The sequence below is a fragment of the Coregonus clupeaformis genome, unplaced genomic scaffold, assembly GCF_020615455.1.
Source record: "Coregonus clupeaformis isolate EN_2021a unplaced genomic scaffold, ASM2061545v1 scaf1454, whole genome shotgun sequence".
Taxonomy (NCBI): domain Eukaryota; kingdom Metazoa; phylum Chordata; class Actinopteri; order Salmoniformes; family Salmonidae; genus Coregonus; species Coregonus clupeaformis.
In genome coordinates this window covers 42,829-54,393 of record NW_025534908.1, presented here as the reverse complement: position 1 = coordinate 54,393, position 11,565 = coordinate 42,829, and the positions used below count along the sequence as shown (strand labels likewise).

Here is an 11,565-nt window from a genome sequence, read left to right as displayed (position 1 = left end):
TCAACACTTCAGTCTATTATAACAACAGTGAGAAGCAATTTAACTCTTTCAACGTTGATAGTTATTAAAGCCATAAATATATCGCATTTGATTATAAGGGAACCAATAGCTCCAGCACCAATTTTAGGGGGGAAAAATACTTATTGGGGGTTAGGATGGGGACGTTCCTCCCCACATGGAGAGATAATTATGGAGAAGAAGTATTGTTATCAGGACCAGATGTAGAAGCTGTTGCACCTAGTCAAAGGAGGTATAGTTTGTACAACAATATGAAGTGAAAGAGGGTTATGAGTGATTGTTCATTTATTTTGCATAATGTTACAGAGAAAGATCAGGGGAGAATATATGTACTTATCTAGTGCAAGCATTAAAAATTTGTTCCGGTTAAGAATTATTGGTTAAAGGGCTATGTAATTCGTAAAAGTGACGCTTATAATGGAAGATTTGAAGTCTGTTGAAGTTTCCACAGTCACCAAAGGAGTTCAGGAAGAATATGTTACAGTAGTCACTCCAACAGTAAATAATGCACATAGGATATCGGTAGCTTTCCCACTAGAAATAATTAAGGTTAATACATCAACTAAATCAACTACTTTAATGGTAACTTTGGAAAGGGATTAATGATACGATGGCAATAGCAAATGTAGGAAGTATGACACCGACACCGACAACAACTTTTCTGAAATTAAAGGAGGTAGCAAGAGAGACTCAGGGGTTTATGATACGGATAGAGAGTGCTGTCAATATAGATTCATCTGAAATAGTGAAGGATACTATCATGGAGGTACAGGATGAGGTCTTTGATTTTAATGACAGACAAGGAGAGGTATCTGATCAGTACCGCTCGTTAGGGAAGAGAGAAACTAAATGGATGGGTTTGATTCTTCTGTTGTGAAAATTAGAGATAGATGGGCAGGTAGGAATCTTTGGTTCCAGCAGTTAACTCATTCTGTAAGATCAGTGAGGAATCTTGAGGGTCCATGTCTGTTGAGAATTCCAGAACCAGAGACGTGGGGTTCCATTTTAGAGACGGTCGCTCAACCGCTATCAAGTGTGTGTCAGTCTTATGCTTTGTCATGGCTGTTGTATCAGCAACGAGCATTGACAGATAAAGTAATGTCGTTGTCAAAACATTTGTTTAAGCCTAGGTTTAGGTGTTCTTGGTTAAATGAATTACCCTATGTGAATTTGTTGGATGGTAGGGAAAAATCAGGTAACAACGAACCCTGAAGCATTGGAGGTGAAACCAGTGAGGGCTAAAAGTTGTTTTTGTTCTAATAAAACATGAGGTAAGGGGTATGTTTATGGGAATATCAGATTGTGATGAGTATATGATAACTTTGGGTATGCATGACCTTAAGGGTAGTAATGAGAAATATAATGTTACTTTTTATGTTCCAGTTAGTAAGAAAAGCAGGACGTTGATGGTTAAAAGATTAGCTTTTGCCTGACAATGTGACTATGGGGAATTTTAGAGATATTTTGAGGGTTTGTGGTGATAAAGCATATTCTTACCCTAGGGATGGACAGGATGTTGTTACATGTCAACGTTGAAGCTTCCATATGAGGTTTCTACCATTAAAAGAGGGGTAGCACCGGACACAGATAAATCTAGGTTTGAAAATAGGGTGAAAAGAGACATGGCGACATGTCATAGTCTTCAAGCCTATCATTGAAGGATAAATCTAAGGGAGAAGGGGGACTTTTTCCATGGTATGGTGTAACATTTTTGGCAGATCATCTTGATAATTACCTATACTTTGATTCCAGATAGTTATAGATGCATTGAAGAATATAAGGGATGCGTTTGGTAGATCTGAAGGAGCTGGATGGTCAGCAAAGACTTGGTTGCAAGATCAGTTAGGCCAGTAGGAGCAGTGATGGATTACATTTTAATAGCAGCTTTGATAACACTGTGTGTGATGTTTGTAATTTGTTACTGACCTTTGAGAAAGCTATGATATTGAGATAGGTTGGAGTAGTGATGCCTGGAGACAACACTCAGATGCCGGTGTTGACTGTTCCTGATCTGGATGAAGATGGACAAGTAGAACTGGATGGATAAATATCCTTTTTGATGATTTGATCATTTTTCATTTTTTTTTCAATATTAGTGTGATTTTAGTATGATTTTATGAATCAAAGGGGGGAAATGGGTTAATGTGATTCATACATCATTTATATATCATTTTTATATTCTTAGTTGATATTGATGTTTAATTTGAAAGTGCTGTTTTGCAAAAGATACTGTTTGGTCTTTCCTTTTCTTCCAGAAGCATTTGGGGGAATATGTGGAGATTGGAATACTCAAACGAGGACAATATGAAGGGACAATATGAAAGGACAATGACTGGAGGAGATGAAACAAGGAGGGTGTGGAAAGGTTCTGATTCCATCATCAACAATGCATTGGAAGTCGGGACTATGGGGGAGATGAAGTGTAGTGGACTACATTCCAGTGTCTGCAATGAAATATAGACATATTTGCATGTGTAATACATAATGTGTGTCATAGTCTTAGGTATTAATTTTTGTAGAAGGATATTTGATGTTATTGAATACATGTGAGGATCTTAGATGTTTTTGTTTATTTCGTTGATGCTTAGGGACAGGGAGTCTAGGCAGGGAGAGGTCCACTGTAGGATCCGATGGGTTGACCAGCCTTAGAGTGGACATTTTTTTTGGATAGTATTTTGTTTGCAGGGCCTTACATGTGTATTTAATTGCATCATAGTTTCAAATGCATTTATAAAGAGTTATGAATTCATTGGGAGTACCTAGGTGGTTGCCTGGGGCAGAGGAACCGTGAGAGAATTTTACTGTCTTGATTGATGGATGGATATCTGGAAAGATGGCTGCCGGACAGTTTTTCGCTCTCACACTCCATAAAGATTTGTTCATATTTCATAGTAATGTATTCACACTCCATGAAGATTTGTTCATATGTCATAGTAATGTATTCACACTTCATAAACAGTTATTCATATTTCATAGAAAGGTATTTACACTCTAGAGGAGAATGTTTTTGGTTTAATGTTAAAGATACTCAATAAGATAAATTGTTACTGGTCATAATCCTATTCTGTTTGTTTTCGAGACTTTTAGTTAGTCTCGAAGGGGGGATATGTCGTGTATGAAGATTATGACTATTCTAGAGGGACAAAGAAAAGATGTTTATCTTAGTTCAAAAGTAGCAGTTGTAGGGTGACGCCCCAGGGGGATAGGTGATTGGACGAAAGAGGAGCAACCCATATTTTGGCATTGTTTATAAGTATGAGCTAGACAAAGAGGGGGCAGAAGCATTCAGATTATTTTGGGACGGTGCTTCTCCAGACACCGCGGGTCTGTAAACTTATGCTGTAAACTTGTGATATGAATAAAAACTTCTAATCAAGGTGCAGCCTAAGCGGACTCTTTGTTTGACAGCAATAACCACCAACAGCCGACGCGACACGACAATAGCCTTGCAATCATTAATGTTAATGTTTGTTTAGTTCATAAAATTGAAAGTTATCAATTGTGATCATGGTCACAGCCAATGTTCTCTCTAGGACTGCGGCGCAGAAAAAAATGCCATGCCACCGAGAGACGCAAGAGATTGAACTTCACTGAGTTCGCCTCATTTGCACTATATAGATTAACGTTTTTTTCTGTTATCGAATAAACATTATATCAGCCCCTTTTCAATACAACAAACGAAAACAAATCTAACTTTGCAAGACTGAGCACGTGATTTTGTTGTAGGCAGAGCCAGAACGCAAAGGAGTAGAATTCTATTGGCGGGGGTAAAGTTAGTCCACGAGCGGTCTTTCAATCAACCGCGAGTGAATGCGCTTTTCAGAGTGCAGATTTGTTGATATTCTTTGCTAGTTAGCGAGTTATTAGCCCAGTTATATATAAGTATAGGTCAGCAATGGAGAGTTACTGCTTCCTACAAGAGCACAAAATGTGTATGCCAGTCAAGTAAAAAAGCTTACGTCTTAATTAAAGGGCCAGTGTTGTATTTTTGAGAGAGGCTTGAATATGCAAATAAGCCAAGAGGCAGAGGGTCGCCTACATTGTCTAATTCTCTGTATGGTAATAATAATTCATTTTATTTTGTAAAGTGGTTTCTTACATCATACAACACAATACAATGCAATTTACAGTCACCTATTTCGCCCATCATGTTACAGACCAAGTAAAAAATCATTAATATCAAGCCCTTCATAATGTAAAAACGTTTTTAAGTCTCATGCAATGTAGGCCTGCATTGAACACCACACATAGGCTACTGTAGGCTATATCATAGAAATCAAAAGCTATGTGAAAATGTTATGGGATTTGCTCCATTGGTTTTGTTGGTAGGCCTATATTATGCTCAGATAGCCACAATACTTATTGGCTACTGTCTAAAACTGTAAGGGTACAGCCTCAGTGTTCACTGTAAACGTGCGCCGGAAGTTGCACAAAATTCTCACAATGTTCAAGTTTCTGCTCACAAAACCTAAAATTTGCTCAGTGCCCCCCAAAATTTGAGGGAACATTGGTCACAGCTCTATCGCAATTGCCAGCTGTTGTTAGAATGCATTAGATTGACACTAACAGTCAGTCAGATTAGGCTACAGATAAAACAAAAAAAACACTGGCTGATGTTGTCAAGCATATTCAGTTCATATTCATATTATTAATATTTGTTCAGTGATTGAAATTACGACCCCATCCTCAGTAGCCTATTCCAGCAGGCTATTGGACAACACAAGCAAAGTTTCCCAAAAATATCAAGGACATCAACCACCCGAGCCACTGCCTGTTCACCCCGCTATCATCCAGAAGGCGAGGTCAGTACAGGTGCATCAAAGCTGGGACCGAGAGAATGAAAAACAGCTTCTATCTCAAGGCCATCAGACTGTTAAATAGCCATCACTAGCACATTGGAGGCTGCTGCTGCCTATTGAAATCACTGGCCACTTTAAGAAATGGAACACTAGTCACTTTAATAATGTTTACATATCTTGCACTACTCATCTCATATGTATATACTGCATTCTATTCTATAATATTCTACTGTATCTTAGTCCATGCCGCTCTGTCATTGCTTGTCCAAATATGTATATATTCTTAAATCCCATTCCTTACTAGTTTTGTGTGTATTGGGTATATGTTGTGAAATTGTTAGATATTACTTGTTAGATATTACTGCACTGTCGGAGCTAGAAGAACAAGCATTTCGCTACACCAGCTATAACATCTGCTAAACACGTGTATGTGACAAATACAATTTGATTTGATTTGATTAGATTTTTTACCTCTAAATCGCCTAGCTATTCATGTTGAATAAATTAGTCTGTCAATTTGAACTAAGCAAATTGCTAAATCGTTCAGTTTACACCTTGACTACATCTTGCCTAGGCTACTGTAGGCTATCTGAAATTAGATGTAGGCCTATCATGGGCTATAGGCTACCTGCATCTAGCTAAGCAAACCATGGCAAAGTTGAACTGCAATCATAAACCCAGATTTGAGTCAGTAGTCTATGCCTATTGAAATAAACCAATCTAAAAAATAGGACATTTATAACGGGTTGTAGTCTTAACATCTGGCACATAATAAGGCACAATTGCCAGAAAAAAATGCCTAACATTGTTTTTTTTTAAGTTCTTCCAAGTGTTTCCTGGGTAGAGATTTCATCACTCAAACTCTCCTGTCAATTTTATGCCAAAAGGGATTTATTTACAATCATAGCAGTCAAACGAGTTAAATCGACATCCATTGATGGAAAATTATCTGGCATTTAATAAGGGCGAATTATATTTTCTCTTGCAACATGTTCAAATTCCTTTATTACTTCAGCTAGCTCGCAATAATTCTTATTTTTATGGAAAACCGAATTTTGATCATAACGTCATTACAATATATTCCTTCTTAATTCGCTCGATTATTTTATGGAAAAGGGGTTTATTGGGTTTAATGTGTCAACTACTCTCTTGCTGCACAAAAAAAATTGGGGTAGTTTTAGGCCTTGTGCGCAAATTTTAGAAGTCATTGGGCTAGACATTTAATCTGGACCTGGCAACCCTGCCAACAGCGTCTAGTCTGCGGAAAGCCACACTAAGAAGAAGAAGAAGAAGAAGAAGAAGAAGTTGCTTAGTTACAGTAGCTGTTCAACCCACACATATTTAGTCTAGCATAGCATCGTTTCATGTAATGCTAGCTAAATATTTTCAATATGCCATGTAAAGTAACGTTACATGGAGACTGCTTGGTTATAACGGCATAGACTAAAAAACAAAGCTAGCTAATTAAGCAACTGATTTGTCTCGAGTCATAACTTTAGCGTGCATGCAAGGTAAGGTCGTTAGTGCGTAAAAAAATACATTGCTAGTGCGTACTATGTTGAATCTAGCTAGCTATTTAACGTTAGCTAGTTAAGTTAGGTGACTGACGTTAGCAGAGCTTTCTTGATAGGATCAGCTGACTTGATACGGGCTTTTGTAGGACTTGATAACGTTACAGTAAAGTTAAGTCTGTCTTTATGCTAGCTAACTATAGCGTTAGCTCTTCCATTTGAGATGTGGATGTTTTACTTGAGCTTGCTAGCTAGCTACTACTGGCTTCCCCATCAATCAAGGCTGCACTGACGTGTTATATGCAGTGTACTGTAGTCAAATAAAATAACTTTAGCAGAGTGCCTTGGGTACTGACTGTAAAACTGTCTGTCTTTCTGCTAGCTAGGTAACTACTAGTTAGCTTAACTGTAACGTTAACTAGCTAGTGACGTCAAGGAACTTCCACATCTTGCTACTAACGTTAACGTACACCCATGAACTGTTTTACTAGAGCTAGCTAGCTCTTCCATTAGAAATGTGGATGTTTTACTTTATCAATCAAACCTGCAATTAAGTGCTATATGCAGTGTTCTGTGGTCAAATAAAATAGGAAAATGCCTTTGGCTTTGTGTACTGTAAAAGTGATTTTTAGACTCCCCTCACAGTTAGCTAGCTACTGTAGCTAACATGATGTAGGTAGCTAGATTGTGTGTAAGAAGCAGTTGGTCAACAAATGCAATGCATATAGCCTCAACATTGCTAATGGTGGTTTGATGAATATGTCAATCATTGATGATTGGAGGGTCACCTATAAGGTACCATTTGGCATTTAAATGAAGTATTAACCAGCTGAGAGTATTGAATATAAAAATATGTCCCCTTATCTCTCTCCAGTTTTCGACCAGAGTGCTGAAGGAGACACCTGTTATGTACAGCCCCAAAGAACTGGAGGGCGAGGTGGATCACTCGTTTTTCGACAGTGATTGTGACGGCAGCAGCATTAGCAAAGAGCAGGGGAAGAGTGAAAGAAATAGTGACATAAGCTCTGAGGCTAGAAAGGAGCCAGACATCCAGCCAGAGGCTCCACAGACAGAGCGGCATAATGGTACAGAAGGGTCCGGTGGTGGTACTAGGGACCCTAGTACTGCAGGAGTGATACCTCAACCGAGGACAGAGGAGAAGGGTCATGGCTTTGGGGCCGAAGACAGGAGGAACCGGTCTTCTAGCATGTCTTCCATTAAATCAGAGGTAGGCATGCTAACGGCGAGGCTATTTATTGAATGGCCTGTAAGAAAGGCATGAACAAGGATAGTCTGATGAATATAACCACTGTCGTCTTTTACCCGTTCCCTTGTGACTTTCCCGACCCCTTTACCCAGGTCAAGGTAAAGTCACAAGGAAAGGGCAAAGAGTACTTTGTTATAGAATCAGAATGCACCCTAACTGTAATAGATTTACAGTGCACATGCAGGCAAAGCAGCATGCAGGAGTAATAACTTGGCAAGTCTGTGTGGCTTCATCATTCTACTTTATGCCACAAGGTGGCATTAGTCACTCAATGCAACTGCCCAGGCTTGGGGTCCATTGGGATTGAGGCCTAATCAAAATCAATGTCAAGGAAGCGTCATTATTTGGAATTTGAAATAAGATATATGATTTAATCCCAAATATGTCAATTAGAATTACAATTGTTTTTATACAATACAGTACAGATTTAAAACAAACAGTAGTCACATCAAATGCAATCCTCATCATACATGCTCTTATTTTTATTTTATTTATTTTTTCTTCTATTTTGTTTTATTTATTTATTAATTTTTTTTGTGGGGGGGATCAGCTTAATATTGCAGATAGATTGTATCTTCTATCAATGTAATTGTCTGCATCACTTCCAATTCCCCATGTTTTTTATATATATACTCCCCTTTATTACTTTTCAACCCCACCATCCTTTCCCTACTTGGAGTAAATTAGTGAACAACAATGCCCAGGCCTCTACTTCCGGTCTATACTTACTATCTACACCTTATGGACAGAGTTAATTTTACAATAATTCTATTATATATATATATATATATATTATTTATTATATCATACATGCTCTTAATCACTTTCAATAACATGTCCATCAAAAGCTTGAAAAGAGTTCCATGACCAGGGAGCTGAGTAATAAAATATGTCTAACCGTGGTCTGTTGTAATATTTGTAAACTATATTCACTTACCTGCCTAGTCGGAGGTGAAGGACGGCAGTGGTGCAGAGGAGGTATCTAGCATCCATTCCAAGAGCTCCAGCGACAGCCGCATGGCGTCATCGGCAGAGGAGCAGGAAGAAGACGCTGATGATGATGAAGATGGCTATCACCAGAGCCAAGATGAAAGCGAGGAAGAGTCAAGGAGGCCACCGGGTCCCAGGTTCAAAGATTTTATGATTTATTATCCTGATTATTTAGGAATCCCATATTTCCTTATCTCAAAATTTTAATCAGGCATACAATTTCTTATCTTCATGTATTTATTATTTAGAAGTGACCATTGAGATTATAAATGTATTTTCCAAAGAAGGCCAAGGTAGCAGCAAACAAGCATGTAACATTATGCAGGGGGTGTCAAACTCATTCCATGGAGGGCAGAGTGTCTGCTAGTTTTAGTTATTTCCTTTCAATTTGTGTCCAATTAAGACCTAAACAAGGGGGAGTTCCTAACTAATCAGTGACCTTAACTCAATGAGTCCCACCGTAACGCTGGTGCGTTTTGGACATAACCCCTTTTAAACATTTTGTGTTTGAGCTATAGACTTCTGAGTTGGACCATTGGATGTGTCTATTTCTTCTGCATCCGTAGATACCAATACTGAATCAGAGAGGTGCGGGGGGCTGCCTTAATCGACATCCACATCATTGGGAGCAGTTGTTGTTGGAGGTTAACTGCCTTGCTCATTAGTCTGTGATTAACGGGAGCTGAGCTAGAGTGGTGTTTGTGAGACAAGGGCGGATCCTGAAGGGGCCCTGGGCCGGGTCTTTTTACAAAAACGTCTGTAGAGTCCGGTTTGAGCTACTAACTATTAAAAGCTACCTACTGTGAGACTCTCACGAACATGCACATGTAACATGTTTTGCTTTATGACGCTCACAAGCTACACAAGAGTTGTTAGAAGGTAAGGGGGTCTTCTACATGGAAGATCATAGGAAATCCCAGGACCTAGTGTTTATAATACTGTAATAAGGTCACATAGTTGCTGTCACAAACTCCACACAGTTGTCACTGACTAGTTGGATATTAATTTCCCATTGAGACTTATTTTTTTAAATTGATATTTGTCAATATAACTCATGAATGCAACTGTTTATGTCAAATTGTTTTGTGTTCTACTTGTAGCCCTGGTTGTCCTGCAAATACAATGGTAAACCACTTAATTGTGAGGCCCACCATTGTAATTATATGTGCTGGACATGCAGATAAATGGAAAGCCAATTTTTGCTGGGGCCTCAGGTCTGATAGGGTTAATTGATCAATCAAGTACAAGGGACGAGTGAAAACCTGCAGACACTCGGCCCACCATGGAATGATTTTGACACCTGTGCATTACAGACATGAAATCAACAGTACAGTGTTCCAATATGCAGCCAAAATAAAATATCCCAAAATACAGACAACTAAAAGCATTCACATCCTCTGTTTACCAGGTTGTGTTCTTATCTAGACAGCCATATCATTCAGTTGGATGGGTAAGCCTTTGTTTCGTGACTTTATCTTTTGTTAACCCAAGGTTGATACCCGGACCTAATGGGACACAGCACGGCATTCCCAAGAAGCCTGTCAGAAAGCTCCACCACAGGAGCTTGTCCCTGTCTTCCACTTCATCCGAGTCGGCGACGGATGAGAGCTACAGCAGTGGGGAGAGCTGCTCCTCCGAGCCCTCTCACTCTGTGGACATGGTAGGATTACAACTTGTTCTTGTCTAGCTGGCTTAGGCTAGTCATTCTCAATCCTCCTGGAGAGAGCTGCAGTACTGCCCGGCTTTGTACGTATACCCAGTGGTTACTTCAAGGAAGGGAGGAAGGATGCATTTTAAGAGTATTCGGACAGGGTCCAGCTTTTTGTCCCAGCTCAGCAGTGAAACACCTGGGTTGAATTCACTAGGAACCAAACGGAGGCAAACGGGCTGAAATGGGGTGGGACCTAATAAGAAACACTAGTTTTTGTAGCTAAATGTTTCGCTAGGTTTGTACTAATGAATACCCCAGATTCAGCACAAGAGTCAATAGAAATCCCAGGACATAGTGTCTATAAAACTGTAATAAGCTCACATAGTTGCTGTCACAAACTCCACACAGTTGTCACTGACTAGTTGGACGTTAATGCCACTGAGCCTTATTTCTTTTGAAAATCAGTTGAATCAGTTGTGATGGCACTAAGCTCGGACAAAAACCTGCAGTACTCAACTGGCACAGGAGTACTGAGGATCACTGCTAACTGTATGTCGATCAGCATAAGAGTCTGGGAAAGGGCATCAGCACCTGCTAAATGACTAAAATGTAAGTGTGGGCACTATTGTGTTTGTAGTAAGGTGTTCAACAGGAGTTATGACACTCTTAAAATCCAGAATTGACCTTGTTTTAACATTTAAAACAACTCCCTGCATGTATCTTATTATTCCTTCAGGTGCATACCGGGAAGCCCAGAGCCCTCTCTCCCCAAGCCCAGGCTCCCAACCCACCAGACATCCGTGCCCTCCTCCCCCAGACGGAGGCCCCCCAGGCTGGGCTCGGCAGCACCCAGGAGATGCCCCACACCACCGCCGCCCCTGGAAGAAGAGGAGGACACGGTGACTGACGTGACCCCACTGTCGACCCCCCTGACGTCAGCCCGGCCCAGTCCCTGGACCTGGGAGTGGGGAGGGTGGTGGTGGAGGAGGAGGGTGTTGGGGCCTGGGGGTGTGGGTGTCAGGCAGCAGCAGCACGCTAGAGGGACAGAGGGAGCGCTCCCACTGGTAACCTCAGCAGCATACCCCAGGAGGAGGAGGAGGAAGGGGGCTCCTGGAACCCGGATGCAGAGGAAGGTGAATGGAGGGTGGGGAGAAGCAGGGGCTGAGGTGTGTGTGGGGCGGGGTTGTCAGTCCAGGAGGACGGGAGCTATCTGAGAAAGTGGTGGTTTACATGTGTTTTTATAAATCTCAGCAATATTTTCATTGACATACAGATGCTCCGTTTGTAACACATCAGACAGCTAACTAACAAAATGTTCATTGCTGCTTC

The 11,565-nt window shown here is 40.3% G+C and overlaps 1 protein-coding gene across 1 annotated transcript; it reads left to right on the top strand.

The window, feature by feature from the left end:
• The first annotated feature begins 5,855 nt into the window (after positions 1-5,855).
• Positions 5,856-11,143, top strand: LOC123487100 (cilia- and flagella-associated protein 97-like). Its single transcript, XM_045218243.1, has 5 exons — positions 5,856-6,328; positions 7,203-7,556; positions 8,541-8,722; positions 10,077-10,245; positions 10,973-11,143. The coding sequence occupies exons 2-5, from the start codon at positions 7,236-7,238 to the stop codon at positions 11,141-11,143; spliced, it is 843 nt and encodes a 280-aa protein (XP_045074178.1). The 5' UTR covers positions 5,856-6,328; positions 7,203-7,235.
• The last annotated feature ends 422 nt before the right edge of the window (positions 11,144-11,565 follow it).

Coding starts and splice junctions, on each gene's coding strand:
- LOC123487100 (XM_045218243.1), top strand. CDS start 7,236: ATGTACAGCCCCAAAGAACTGGAGGGCGAGGTGGATCACTCGTTTTTC. Junction 7,557..8,540: donor TGTCTTCCATTAAATCAGAG/GTAGGCATGCTA, acceptor TTACCTGCCTAG/TCGGAGGTGAAGGACGGCAG. Junction 10,246..10,972: donor CCTCTCACTCTGTGGACATG/GTAGGATTACAA, acceptor TTATTCCTTCAG/GTGCATACCGGGAAGCCCAG.